Genomic DNA, 15,689 nt, shown 5'->3' with positions numbered 1-15,689 from the left:
CCTCCTGTGGCGTGTGTACGGGCCACTGTTTACTTTGGTTTTACTCCTCTAAAAAGGGAATACACGTTTCTCCTATTTTAACAACCCTTCACTTCGTATTTATAATCTACACACGTGACGTATTTAAACAAAGGAGAGTTATCACGTGAGTTACCAAACACCTACTTAACCTCGATAACCACCACCGTAGCATTATTGAGCTTATTTACTGGGTTGCTAAGGACAACATTTTTTCAACATGGCGGCAAGTCTCCGCTTGTCGGGTACCCAATCTAACTGCTAGCTAGCTAGCTACGCATATGATTCCTGTGATCGAGTTCGTTAGAAATAATCAATAATTTCAATATCGATCGGTATTCGTCATTACATTATAGCCGAGGTAGGATGATAGGTACCTCGTGATATTTTGGATAGTCTGGTGCTGTAGTAGACTTCTAATAAGTTCTAATAATATAAAAGTTTAAAAATTTAATTAATTAATTAATTAATAAGTAAGTATTACTATTTAATTTAATTTATTTAAGTATTAAAATTTATAAGTAACATATTGACCGTTAGTTATAATTAATATTAATTAAACAACTTAAATTACTAGGCCTAGGTCTAGTCATTATCTATATACATAATTTCAATTGAGATCTTCTGCATAACTGCCTTGTGGCTTGCAAGAACAAATTAATTTTTTTAGATAAATTTAACAGACAATAATTTAATCTATTTAAAATTATTTTTTATAAGTATCGTATGCAAGAATTTATCATGTGGGATGTTCAATTTTTCCCCTTAAAAAATATAGGCCTAGGCTTTTGAATATAGGATTATAAACCTATACACATCCTATAGCAGTATTTGTATTCCTATTATAAATATATTTTAACCCCCCCCCCCCCCCTTTCACACACATCCCCTACCTACCCACAACCCTTTATATCGATGTATAGCAAGCGTCCTATTTAGTTTTAGTCTTAATACTAAATACTTGCCCACCACATCTCTAGTATACTAACTAAACATTCAATCATTCTAGAATTTAGATCTAGATCTAGGAGATCTAGTTTTCTAGATCTACAAGAATAGGCATACGAAAATTGAGTATGTGTGTGTGGTATTTATTAAAAAAAAATATGTCTATGATTTGATGTCGTTTAGCTCGAGCTACAATAAAACAATGGCTGAAGCCAGTGAGGCAGCTACAGTAAATATAGAATTGAACGACGAAGTAAAAATAGATCATGATCAAACGGCACAACAGGGGACACAACCAGATGATTTTGTAGCTGATGAAGACGGAACCGAGGAGTTACCGCCCTTGACATATAAAGATTTTGTACCAGAATGTTTAGGGGTAACAATTGAAGGAAAAGAACCTGATTATGCTGAGTTTAGGTAAAACTTCTCAGAATCTAAATATTTTAAAGATCAAAATAACTTTAGTATTTTATTAATTTTTAAAGTAAATAAACTATTCATGCTATTGATCAACCTTTGTTGCCTTTAATAATGTTTTTTTTGTGTATTTCAAAAATTTAGCACTGTGATAGAGCAGGCTAACCAGTGGTTGCAGACAGTGCCCCAGTTTACTGTGTTCAAATGTGAGACGATCTCTGTCAAGCTGGGAGCTGATTTTGTTGTTGAAAACGATGTTACCCTCTCCCACCAATCATCCAATGGTAGAAATGTCTACTTGAGAATTCTGAGGTGAGAAATATTAAAAACCTAGATCTAATTTACAATGCCACAAAGTAATTTTGATTTTTAAATTTGTGGAAAAGTAAACACACTTTTTTTTTTTATAAATGAGATTAAAAAACTAAATTCCACTTGTTAAAAAAAAAAAAAACCATTTGTTATTAATGATTAATTATTATACACAATCTGTAATAATGTATAGCTCTACTTGACTTGTCCCTTAATTATAGTTTTGTGCTGTAAAGGCCTTGTATAATGTATAATTATGGTAATCTTTGAAACTCCTTAAGTTACCTAGCACTAATGGGTGTGCAACATAATGATAGAAAACACTGATTAATAAAGAATTAATTAACCAACAAAGGAAGTTCATCTATTTCTTTCATAAGGGAACATAGTCTAGCCTATGCTTGTAAAAACTACCTCTGGATTTGTTATAAGCATCAAAATATAATTTCATGTACTAAGATCACTAAAAGAGGAAATTGAGTTATTTTTGTATATTCCTAAGGAGTTTGCATGGTCAGTACAATACTTTTTAAAAATACTGTTTTTTCAGTGAGTGAGCTAAATTTGGTTGTGATCATAATTTGTAATACATTTTCTGCCTCTTGAATCCTTCAGGGTGTGGCTGATTAAAAAACAGGATCTGGAATCTCCTGTTCAACAGCTGGGGTACATCACAGTACTGCCAGAGCACAGTTCAGGCGACTTGACCACTTACCTAAACTCCCTCGCCACCTCCGCAGCCAACAAACAGCTTGTGGACCTCATGATCCCATCCTTTGACAACATTAAACAGACTCTGGAGAAAATCAACAGGCACCTGTTATCCAAACCTATACCAGGTAGATTGGTTTGAACCATTGGACACTTTCCATCACTTTTATCAATGACTCCTTGAATCCCACGTTTGAGGGATAGTCACTCTCTATAATAATGCATGTAATTCTAGCAGAATTTGCTGTATATTTTTCATTGAATCCCAAATTTAAGGGATAGGCACTCTCTATAATTATGCATGTAATTCTAGCAGAACTTGCTGTATAAAGTGGTGCTTTATTTCCTATTGCTCAAAACTTAATAACCTGTTGCCTATTTTAAAGAGAGGGATGAAATTTCATAAACATTTATTAGATCCTATCTGTAGGTTTCTATTGAGTTTTAAGTAGTAACTGGAAGTGGTACTTTACACTGTTTCCAGTTTCTCAAAAAGCTGCTGAATTTTAAAAATTTCATACCATATTCACATAAAGCTGCATATTCAAAAACATTTTGCCTCTGTGGTTTCTAAAAAAAAAATCAGCAGTTTTATTAACTTACCTACCATTTCCATTGACTATTAGTGATTATTACAAGAGAAGTGCCATCTCAATACTTAATATACATAGGCCTATTTGGAAAAATTAAAGGGGAGCTCACTCCCTATTTATTAAAATAAAAACGGAAAAAGTTTTGTATTTTTTTAAAATAAATGTTGTTTTTTCTTGCAGGTCAAATTTTGAACATGGAGACCTTAGTATTGAAGTGCCAAGAGGCAAGTACCACTGATAAACTCGACACAGAAAAAGCCACATACACTGAAGGGGGAGGAAACTCAAAACTTTTTCTGTATGGGTTCAGGATCTTTTATGTTGTAGGGAAACCTAGTCTGGAGACAGTTGGTGAGTTAGTTCTAAAAATTTTTGTAATGTGCTTTTTTCTGTTTCAAAAACATAGGAATCTTTGAGAAATTTAAGTTTAAATTATTTTTTCAGATATGTTACCTAATCTGAATATAGTTCTATCTCCAACTAACTCTAACTGTCAGTTTTACCCTTAAATAAGGCTTAATCAAATCCAAAATCTAGGATTTGAAATCAGCATAGCCCTATTTCTGTTTTGAATATGAAATTAAAATAGGACATATTTTATTACTGCATTTAGGATTTATTTTAATATGATACTTAAGCTAAGCATTCTCTTGTTTGTAAAATTGTAATAATTAGTCAAAAAATGTATTTTTTATAAAGGTTTCTATGATGAGCAGCCAGATATATTCCAAACTAAAGAAGACTTTGGACTAAAAATCAAGTTTGCCACTTTCAACCAGACATTGGCAAAGGCTGCCAAGTGGCTAAAAAAACAAAAAGTAAACTTTATGTTCTACGCTGTCTATTTACCAGCATGCTTACAGTAACTAAAGGCATCACAGGATTAAATAACAGTATTTTAAAATCATAAAGCTAAACCATAAGACTATTTCTTCTGATAATTATAATTTTTAAGGCATGTATTTACACTTCATTATTAATTGTTCTAATTCTAATTGATCTTGTTTTTAAAAAAACTTATTTTTATAATTAGTTTTATCCATAATAAAACAACCAAATATTTTTCAGATAGAAGATATGTATTTAAAGATTTATAAGAATAAAATGATAATGAAATTTAACACATTTTTCAGGGTATCCGAGTCACAAACATTCAGTCAGTGACCGTCAAGTTGGACCGGAATAAATGTGGATCGGGTATGTAAAAAGATGGTGTGGTAGTGTTGGAGAATATACATTAACCAATGTGGCTATTAGTGCTTACAATGGATTAATTTACATTAATCTATGTGGGTTGTTAGTGCTTATAATGGACTAATGTAAGTCTAGTGGGGACAGTAGAATGACAAAGCAACATTTGTAGTGGGAATAAGAAAAAAAGGTAACATGGAGTATTGAATGGTATCGCAACAAAACTAAATATACATTTAAAATTACATACTATTTTACCACAGTTGGATTAAGCCAGTCATTGCTTGAGATAGTAATAAGTGTATAAAACTGAAATTTAGAATTAAGTTTAGTTGTACATTAAGATACTAAGTCACAAATGTTTATTACATCTGAAACAACAGAAAATTAACAATTTATAAAAGTATTCAAAATACAGTGCCATCAATATTTTAAATAACATAACTTCATGGTAAATAAACAAATCATTACACTGTTTCAGGTCCCTGGAGTCTAGAGACCACTGTACCTGGCTATACAGAAAACCAGAGCCTTGTTGAGTCCCGCTACACAAAAGTAAGTTGTGCTAAATATATTTGTTTCATTTTTTATGATACATATTTTTAAATTTCTGTTTTTAAATTGAAATATAGTAGGAACAAGATAGCAATTAGCTTACATGAATTCTGTTTTGCTTATAACCATGGTACAAAATACATATTTTTTGTTTCATTGTTTTTATGATACATTTTTTAAAAAAAATTCTGTTTTTATATGGGATATAGTAGGACCAAAAATGAATTTTATTCTGACTAAAAAAATGGCACAATACACATTTTGTTGTTACTGAAAAAGCATTATTAAAATAATTTTTCTTTAAGGAAATAAATATTTATTTGTCCTACCTGGATTAATTTCTAATTGTTGTTACTCTAGATCATGATACTTTATGATTCATTAAAACTTAAGATTATATTAGATTTGATTTAAGGCTTATTTTTATTAAAGCTCTTCCCCATACCATCAATACTAAGGCCTATACACAAGTGAGAATCAGCGGTACCATATTTATTTTTCTACTTTTTAATCAGTTCAGATGATTGTAAATGATCACTAACTTATAATTCAAATAAAATTAAACTTCTTTTCACGAAAGAAATATGACATTTTAGCCCTGCTGGTAAATATGACAGATGAAGTAGAGTTTTTCTGTTTCCTGGATGTCTGCATTTAAAATGATTATGATACGCTATATATTAGTGTAATATAAAGCAACATACATAACAAAATAATGAGAATTAATTAATTTTTTTCTTCTTCCCAGATCATCCGCATTTATTACGTAAATGATCCGAAAACCAAACAAACAGCTCGCTATGCTGATGTCACAATGGCATCTAGGCTATTTATTCCACAAAGAATTGAAGGCCGAATGTTTGAAGGGTTCTCAAAAACTCTAACCAGAACCATCAAGTGGCTTCATAAAACAGGTTTGTTTATTTTCCACATTGCGCAAGCATAACACTATATTAATAACTCATTACTGAAGTTGAATTAATTCTAACATGAATTAATTTACTGTCTTAATGAGATGTTAGTAGAAATATGAAGCATAAGGATAAAAAAGGGTTCTTTTTTTATTTTCTAGGGCAGGGGTCTCCAAACTTTTCAGTCCGAGGGCCGCATTAACTATCGAATTTCAATTCGGGGGCCAGTTTCTTCCAGGCATATCCTTGATTTTTCTGGGCAAAGTTCCTCAGCCATCACCAACAAACGTTTTTTCCTTGGACAAAGAGATCACCGCGGGCCGGATGAGGGGACATCGCGGGCCGCACCCGGCCCGCGGGCCGTAGTTTGGAGACCCCTGTTCTAGGGTGTCTATGTGTTGTCTGATTTGATTCTTTACATGTTAAAATAATTTAAATTATATTTTAAATATGACTTTATGATGAAAATATATAGTTGACACTGTCAGGTTGTTAAAACTCATGGCTCCTAAACTGAAACAAATTCAGAGTTCTAACACCCAGGCAGATGAGCCTCAATAGCTGGAGACAGCAAAACATCTAAAAGAAACAACTCCAAAATCAAACGGCTGCTGCCTTGTAGTTTGTTGAGAGATGGGTATAGGCTCTGGAAGCAAATAGTAAATAGAGAAAGAAAAGTAGGCTAAAACTGGAGTCAGAGGCCTTTTGGTGATAACATGTTGAAAAGTAATACTTAAATATGACAGAGGAAATCTCATCTAACATGACAATTAAGACTAAAAAAAAGAACAATATATGGGGGTAAATAAAAGGTCAAACTTGAAACTAAAACATACAAATAAAAAAAAAGAAATCTCATTTTAAGTAATTTAAGAACACTGCCTTTAATTGAAAATTTCAAATAAAAAACAAAGTCTTTCTTATTTTCATAATTTTGTTATCTAGGCCTTCCCTTGTTTGCCTGTGAAACTGTAAAATACCACTTGACCAATGACAGTGAGGGTCAAGGGTTCAATGATGAGAGGCTGGACTACATGGTCAACACCTACCATGGACAGCTTTACATCAGCTGTATCAGGTATGTACACAGCATCACCTGCACTAGGCACATCCACCTGGTCTGGTACTTTTAAGTACAGGTCATAATGTAATCTCTGGCTCGCTAAATCTGCACAAACATGAAGTGTATGATGACACAGTGGGCTTTAAATAAATACCTTTCTGTGAAGTATTACTTCCCCTTCTAAATTATCCTCCCATCTCAGTTACCCCCTCCCCCCTGCACCCAAAAACTGTAGCTACATATATGGTAAGGGTTATTATTTCTGGATGGAAAAAGCTGATACATTTTCTAGAATTTCCATTTGCCATTCAATAGAATGCCTAGGCAAAGTGAAAAATAAAATATTTTTGTAGAATGCCTGCTTTCTCACTTTGAAAGAAACATGTATAATAGATATTCCTGAATATTATTATTATTATTATTATTATTATTATTAATATTATTATATTATTATTATTAATATTATATTATTATTATTAATATTTAAAAACTGGTTGCAAACAGAGTTTCTTCAAGGCATCTCCCCCCCCCCCAAAGAAAGTCTACACCCCCCCCCCCCTTTGGAAGAAACACTGGTTGTAAAAACTGGTAACAAATATTTTCAGACTTTACTGTAAAACTTGTACAATTTTATTTTCAGACTTTACTTCCCATGCACATTTGAGGAGCCACCACCTGACAAGGCTGATGGTGAAGACTTAGGCTGGGGGTGGGGCTGGGCTTGTGTCGTCTCATAAACATGTTTGTCTTTAATTTATTGTTTCGTTTTAATGCTCCATTTTTTAAAATCACACACCTAAACATGTTTGTCTTTAATTTATTGTTTCGTTTTAATACTCCATTTTTTAAAATCATACACCTATCTTGGGCTTATGTCATATTCACATCATCTGGTTTTTCTAAGTTTCAAAATATTAGAAACAATGTTGTTCATTCCGGCATTTGTATTGTTTTTTTTTCTGACTTTTTAAAAAATAATATTTTACATTTCTAAAACTTATTGAACCAAGACTTTTTTTTTCTGAAATTAATAAAAAAATATATTTGTCTACCAATTCAATAGGAATTACATAAGGTTTTCTAGTTTCTAGTATTGGTTTGCAGTAGGTTCTTTTCCATCGAAAGCTTAAATAGTAATAATTCTAACTGAATTTTTGTTGTTTTGACTTTTCTTCTTAAAATTAGTTATTAAAGCCATGATAGCAGCATTAAACCAAGTCCCAATGGGGAAAATAGACTATAAAGATTTCTTTTAATAAGGATGACAAATTGTATGTAGGCTATTATCTAGCACTTGGCTTTTAAATTGTGGGTTTTTATTTTCTACATAATTTATTAATACACTAATTGCATCAAAGAAAAGATTATAGAATATGCTTTAAATCGCTGGGTTTATATTTCATAAAGAATATATTTACACTTTTGAAAGGATTTATTATTTAAACCTTTTTGTCATGTAAATGTTAAATCTATTACTCTTTGAAACTAATTATGAAATAATTTTTTGAATCTTCATGTCCTTGTGAATTTATCTCTTGAGTGAAATAAATTTGTGCCATCTTATTTGTACTATATTTTTTTTATCAAAGTAAATAAACAAATTTAGCTTCATACCTAGAGTAATTTGACAAAGTCAGGGGAGGTAATTCTTTCCTGTAAGATAGCCTCCCTTGATCAATCTCAATGTCTAGTTATTACCTGTTTCGTTTATAACAGTAATAGTTTTTTTTTCTCTTAACATTCTCTTAAACCCTTCAATGATTCTCCTCATAGATATTGGGAGGGGGGGGGGGGGGGGTTACGCCATTGGCGTGAATGTAGGTTATATCATGTGATTACAGCCTTGAATTGGGCGAATTTCGTTTTTAACTGTCTTGGTCTAAGCCTTCGCAATTGAGACCTAAAGCCTCACTGCTGAGACCTAAAGCCTCACTGCTCAGACCTAAAACCACACGACTGAAACCTAAAGTCACAGAGACCTAAAGCCACGCTGCTCATACCCAAAGCCACATAGACCTAAAGCCAAAGAGACCTAAAGCCACATAGACCTAAAGCCATAGTGACCTAAAGCCACAGAGACCAAAAGCCACATAGACCTAAGGCCACATAGACCTAAAGCCATAGTGACCTAAAGCCACAGAGACCTAAAGCCACAGAGACCTAAAGCCACAGAGACCCAAAGCCACATAGACCTAAGGCCACAGAGACCTAAAGCCACAGAGACCTAAAGCCACAGAGACTTAAAGCCACAGAGACCTAAAGCCACAGAGACCTAAAGCCACAGAGACCCAAAGCCACATAGACCTAAGGCCACAGAGACCTAAAGCCACAGAGACCTAAAGCCACAGAGACTTAAAGCCACAGAGACCTAAAGCCACAGAGACCCAAAGCCACAGAGACCTAAAGCCACAGAGACTTAAAGCCACAGAGACCAAAAGCCACATAGACCTAAGGCCACATAGACCTAAAGCCATAGTGACCTAAAGCCACAGAGACCTAAAGCCACAGAGACCCAAAGCCACATAGACCTAAGGCCACAGTGACCTAAAGCCACAGAGACCTAAAGCCACAGAGACCTAAAGCCACAGAGACTTAAAGCCACAGAGACTTAAGGCCACAGAGACCTATAGCCACAGAGACCTAAAGCCACATAGACCTAAAGCCACAGAGACCTAAAGCCACAGAGACCTAAAGCCACAGAGACTGAAAGCCAAAGAGACTGAAAGCCACAGAGACCTAAAGCCACAGAGACCTAAAGCCACAGAGACCCAAAGCCACATAGACCTAAGGCCACAGAGACCTAAAGCCACAGAGACTTAAGGCCACAGAGACCTAAAGCCACAGAGACCTAAAGCCACAGAGACCTAAAGCCACAGAGACCTAAAGCCACAGAGACCTAAAGCCACAGAGACCTAAAGCCACAGAGACCTAAAGCCACAGAGATCTAAAGCCACAGAGACCTAAAGCCACAGAGACCCAAAGCCACATAGACCTAAGGCCACAGAGACCTAAAGCCACAGAGACTGAAAGCCACAGAGACTTAAGGCCACAGAGACCTAAAGCCACAGAGACCTAAAGCCACAGAGACCTAAAGCCGCACGGCTGAGACCTTAACCACAAAGTTAAATTCATAATCATTTTAGCTAACATTCTCCCCCGTCCGCCGACACTCCTAAAGTCACGGGATCTGTGACAATCACGGCATCTGTGACAATGACAGGATCTGTGACAATCTGTGACAATGACGGGATCTGTGACAATCTGTGACAATGACAGGATCTGTGACAATCTGTGACAATGACAGGATCTGTGACAATCTGTGACAATGACAGGATCTGTGACATTCTGTGACAATGACAGGATCTGTGGCAATCTGTGACAATGACATGATATGTGACAATCTGTGACAATGACAGGATTTGTGACAATGACAGAATCTGTGACAATCTGTGACAATGACAGGATCTGTGACAATCTGTGACAATGACAGGATCTGTGACAATGACAGAATCTGTAACAATCTGTGACAATGACAGGATATGTGACAATGACAGGACCTGTGACAATGACAGAATCTGTGACAATCTGTGACAATGACAGGATCTGTGACAATGACAGAATCTGTGACAATGACAGGATATGTGACAATGACAGGACCTGTGACAATGACAGGATCTGTGACAATCTGTGACAATGACAGGATCTGTGACAATGACAGAATCTGTGACAATCTGTGACAATGACAGGATCTGTGACAATGACAGAATCTGTGACAATCTGTGACAATGACAGGATCTGTGACAATCTGTGACAATGACAGGATCTGTGACAATCTGTGACAATGACAGAACCTGTGACAATGACAGAATCTGTGACAATCTGTGACAATGACAGGATCTGTGACAATGACAGGACCTGTGACAATGACTGGATCTGTGACAATCACGGGATCAGTGACAATGGCCAGAGATTTAACAGAACTGATGAAAAAGTAAGGTGTGATGTGTGTGCGTAGGGGGGGGGCAAATATTTTCTTAACAATTCTTTGTCAGATTTACTTCCGGGTTCAACATAACCTTGGGACTCCCAACAATGGAAACACATAGAAGCTAGAAAACATTGCTCGTTTCTTAAATCCTGGCGGGGGTGGGGGTGGGGCAGTGGCGTATCTTGGGGATGAGAGGGGTGGCCGCACCAGGCCTGTGTGTGTAGGGGGTAACGGGACAATACAACATGCTTGTAACGTTTTCTAGCCCGCGCGGAATATGGAGCCCCCCCCCCCCCCCCTACATCGACAACGTGCTTGATTGTTTTTAAATCATTATCATTAATGAAGGGAGAAAAATCTTAGTCACAGACAACACCAAATTAACGGGCATGTTTTATCTGAAAGCGATAATGCCTGTCACAAACTTGTCCAACTAACTTTGGGGTGATTGGGCAGAAGCGTAGCGACCAGCAGTGTTTCTTCCAGACTTTTTTCTCCGGGGGGGGGGGGGGTGGACTAAAATTTTCGGGGGGGGGGCGGTAGACTGTCTTCGGGGGGCTGTTTTCTTTACTTGGACTGTGTATGATTTAGTAATCCAGGAAAGATTAAACTTAACATTTTTCTACCCCGCCCCCCCCCCCCCCAACAGGGTTTGTGCCCGGAACAGTTACGCCCTAACAGCCCTCCCCTTGGTATGCCTCTGTGACATGGAAGAAAAAGTTGAACTCTTAAACCGGAAGTTTAACATCTGAACAAAACAAATTTGCGCATTCATGACAAATATGAAAACAGAACCAGTCTCACTGGTTAATCAGCCCCTCTTGAATAGATCCCCTCATTTAGGATCTGTTTTAGAAGGAGTTGTACTGTACCGATGTAATATCAGAATGGGACACTGTTCAGGAAAGTTCATTCAATACAATGGTTTACAGCTAACTAGCATATATGGTCGCCATTAGAATACATTTCTAAACGTAATAAACAAACAACAACATAGAAATAACAGTATTTTGCAGAAGGTAAGTTATTAAAATGTTTTTTTTTTTGGCTAACTTAAGGTAAGGATCGAACTAGAAGGTTGTATATAGTCATTTTGTTTTCTATTTTCTCTGAGTAAGAATGCCTCACTTTGGTACATCATGTTGTCCAGAGTTGCGTAAATCGGACTCAATTTTAATTAAACAGTTAAACAAATCAGTAAAATATATTTAAGAAGGAAGCGATATTATTACTTGTCCATTAATATAAGTAAAGTGCCCTTTCAAACCTGATGATTTATGGGGCAGGTGAAGTAGAGTTCACCCGTTTATGTGACCTCAGCATATGAAGGGGTAGTGTGGTCAGCATTATGCCCAGCCGCCTTTAATATAAAAGAATATATATTCGAATCTTTCTTTCAATTTAATTTCAATTAGATTTCAAGTAGATATTAATTAAGTAACAGATTTGTTTTCTAGCTCGCAGAATTTAACCAAATAAAAAACATTTTGATCTACATAGCAATAAATGTATCAAATGAAATCATGTACAATAATTATGTTCTAATATTGGATTGTTTTCATTATTTTAAACAGCTGAAAAAAAAGATGAGGCCATTATATTCTTTACTTGTCCTGTTTGTGATGTCACGCCTTGCCTACACGACTCTGATGTTTAAAAACATCAACTTGGACCTGAGCGACACAAAACGGCAAGATGACGAAACAAACATTGATCATCACCCGGAGCTTGAAGGAATTGGAAAAATCGACTGTCGCGCACAAGACGTCGTTGACGTTTCAAATACGAGCACACATCGATGTAAGATAATCGGGGTTTGTGCAGAGTGTCCCAATTTAGGGTTAACTGTCGTACCGAACGATCTACCTACAGACATTATCAAACTGAATTTATCGTTCAACCAGCTTGAATTGATTCCAGATTTTGCGTTTGACAGGTACCGAAAATTGGAGTATATTTTTATAAACAGTAATAAATTAACACGTTTGTATCCTTCCGCGTTTGCCAACTTAACAGTTCTCAAAGTTTTAGATTTATTTAACAATTCTCTGGAGATGACAGGGACTACTTTCCCAGATGAGGTTTTTAGCTCTTTAATATCTGTTGTGTCTCTCAGAATAAGCCGAAATAATCGCGAGTTAAATAAAACAGAGCTAGCTTACCCGGATGTTGCTCTATCGCGCATGACAGCTTTGCAGACTTTATATTTAGACGGGTTAGAGATTAAGAAATCACCGACGGCCTTTGGTCGAGGTTTTCGAAATTTAACAAAGCTACATACACTTATGTTGTCGGGAGGAAATCCCAGTTTCGGATTTTGTAACTTGAGAAGTCTTTACAACAATACTTTTGAGAATCTAGGTCAGGTGGGTATTCTGCGTTTACAAAATTGTGGGCTATTTGGAGACAGGATCGAAGCTGATGCATTCAAGCCTCTGATTAACCTGCAGATACTGAATCTAATTTTCAATGAAAATATCAACGCAGATTCTTTAGGTAATGTTTTTTACGGGTTAAGAAACTCGAGGAAATTGGAGCGCCTATATATCAACAGGATAGTGAATCGGTATTCACTAAGCATTTGTTTTGAGAGTTCATGGTTGAAATATATCCCAAAAAGTATAACTTACCTCGAGGCCCGAGAAAACCAGCTAGAAGGAATGGACAGAAACACAATTCGAATGCTGCCTCCTAACATTGAGTACCTCGACCTTAGCGGAAATCTATTTCGGTTTGGTACCTACTTTCAAGATCTTCACGTGATGAAGAACCTCCAACGTCTCTTCATCAACGGCATCAACACTAATTACGTCATCCCTTATTCGTATCCGGCGGTCGGACATGACGTCATTAGAAACGCCTCGTGCCATCTGTACAAGGAGACCAACGGTCTAGGGGGTAAAAATTTCATCCTGAAACTTCCGCCTAGGTTAGAGAGGATCCAAATGAACAACGCGGGGTTAATGTACAGGCTGACTGAGCTTCATGTAGACCCAAACAACAGCTTAAACAGCTTGAGCTTAAGGTTTAACAACTTCCCCAGCTTAGAAGGTCCCATCACGGGCCTCAACGCGTTGAAATTCCTAGACTTATCCTATTGCTACATCAAGAAGATCCTGCCGCAGTTTTTCCAGAATTTCAGCTCTCTGCAGTATCTGTATCTGCAAGGCAACGCGTTGGGGGATTTTTTTTACGGGAACAGGAATATCAAATCGTTTTTTTATCTGAGTAATTTAAAAGTGCTCAACATGTCGTACTGCAACATCTATGACCTCCGACCCGCCGTGTTTTCCGAACAGCGGAATTTGACCAAACTCTCCCTGGAACACAACCCGCTGGATAAATTCGACGTCAACATCACCCACATGTGGAGCTTGACCCTGCTCAACCTCAGCTCCACCCACGTAACCACTCTCTCCCCGGCAACCCGACGCCACGTCGACCAGCTCCACGACAACAACATCAACACGACCTTAAACCTCGCCGAAACCCCCATCGCATGCACGTGCGAGAATTTAAACTTCCTTATATGGATGTCGAAATCCCAAGCTTTCACTAGCGGGTTCAAAGGATACATCTGCGTCTTTCCTGACTTCTCCAACGCTAATTTAGCCACAAGTTATCAAGATATTTTAAAGACGTTAACCAGAAAATGCACATCCAATGCCGTTTTATTTTTCATCGTCGGCTCCTGTACCGCTGTAATGATTGGTGTCATTATAGGCCTCCTGCTGTACAGATTTAGATATAATCTAAAATACTTGTACTACGCAGCGTACACCCGTTACCAAAACAAGAATCACGACGACGCCGCACAGTTTCAGTACGATGCGTTTATCTGCTACGCCGAAGAAGACGTGGGTTTTGTGAACAATTTCTTAAAAAACGAACTCGTCGCTAGAGGGTTGAAGCTCTTCATCCACTCTGAAGATTTCACTGCGGGTGAGTACATCTCGTCAAATATCGTGAGGGCTGTATGCGCGTGCAGGAAGACCGTGGTCCTGTTGACACGTGACCTAGTGGCCAGCACCTGGTGTATGTTTGAGATTGAGATGGCCAAGATGGAGGCCGTGTACAGTGGCCGGCAGGTGTTGCTGTTCGTCATCATGGAGAAGCTACCCAAAGGTCAGATCGGCAGGGACCTGCTGTACAACGTCAAGAACAACACGTACCTGGAGTTTCCTGGGGACCAGAGCGAGGCTGAGGTCATGGTCAGGTGGTGGGACAAGCTGGCCAGCGACATCATGCACTAAACCTAACCAAAGTCTAGTCGGTGGACTAACTCAAACACTTACATAGACAGTATAAGCTAACCCAAATCCTTATATAGACAATATACACTAAACCTAACCAAAATACAGTCGGTGGACTAACCCAAACCCATACATAGACAGTATAAGCTAACACAAATCCTTATATAGACAATATACACTAAACCTAACCAAAATACAGTCGGTGAACTAACTCAAACCCATACATAGACAGTACACGCTAATCCAAATCCAAATATAGATAATATATACTAAACCTAACCAAAGTATAGTCGGTGAACTAACTCAAACCCATACATAGACAGTACACGCTAATCCAAATCCAAATATAGATAATATATACTAAACCTAACCAAAGTATAGTCGGGTGAACTAACTCAAACCCATACATAGACAGTATAGATTAACCCAAATCCTTATATAGACAATATACACTAAACCCAACCAAAATATAGTCGGGGAACTAACTCAAACCAAGATATAGACAAATTTAATATAACCTAAACCCAGATATAGACAGTATAGACTAACCCAAACCCATACATAGACAGTATACGCTAACCCTAATTCTTATATAGATAATATACACTAAACCAAACCCATATATATATATATATATATATATATATATATATATATATATATATATATATATATATATATATATACACATATATATTAGTCGTTGCCTTCAAGTGTATGTATATA

General features: G+C 36.7%; 2 protein-coding genes across 3 annotated transcripts; both read left to right on the top strand.

Annotated features, from left to right (window-relative positions):
* Positions 1–294: 294 nt before the first annotated feature.
* Positions 295–8,167, top strand: LOC131934377 (uncharacterized; the record flags this gene model as incomplete). 2 transcript variants are annotated; one of them, XM_059290514.1, is given in 11 exon segments in its annotated part: positions 295–418; positions 1,150–1,386; positions 1,531–1,698; positions 2,314–2,537; positions 3,183–3,353; positions 3,702–3,820; positions 4,136–4,199; positions 4,675–4,748; positions 5,497–5,662; positions 6,605–6,737; positions 7,363–8,167. In XM_059290514.1, coding segments are annotated over 10 exon segments (1,434 nt in total). In that variant the 5' UTR covers positions 295–418; positions 1,150–1,168.
* A 2,084-nt stretch (positions 8,168–10,251) lies between these two features.
* Positions 10,252–14,963, top strand: LOC131934374 (toll-like receptor 4). Its single transcript, XM_059290511.1, has 3 exons — positions 10,252–10,409; positions 10,617–10,713; positions 12,285–14,963. The coding sequence occupies exons 1-3, from the start codon at positions 10,252–10,254 to the stop codon at positions 14,961–14,963; spliced, it is 2,934 nt and encodes a 977-aa protein (XP_059146494.1).
* The last annotated feature ends 726 nt before the right edge of the window (positions 14,964–15,689 follow it).

Source organism: Physella acuta, unplaced genomic scaffold, assembly GCF_028476545.2.
Source record: "Physella acuta isolate Inbredline_101_S28 unplaced genomic scaffold, ASM2847654v3 ptg002812l, whole genome shotgun sequence".
Classification (NCBI taxonomy): Eukaryota; Metazoa; Mollusca; class Gastropoda; family Physidae; genus Physella; species Physella acuta.
Note: the sequence above shows the minus strand (reverse complement) of the source record. Positions and strands in the feature narration are given on the sequence as shown.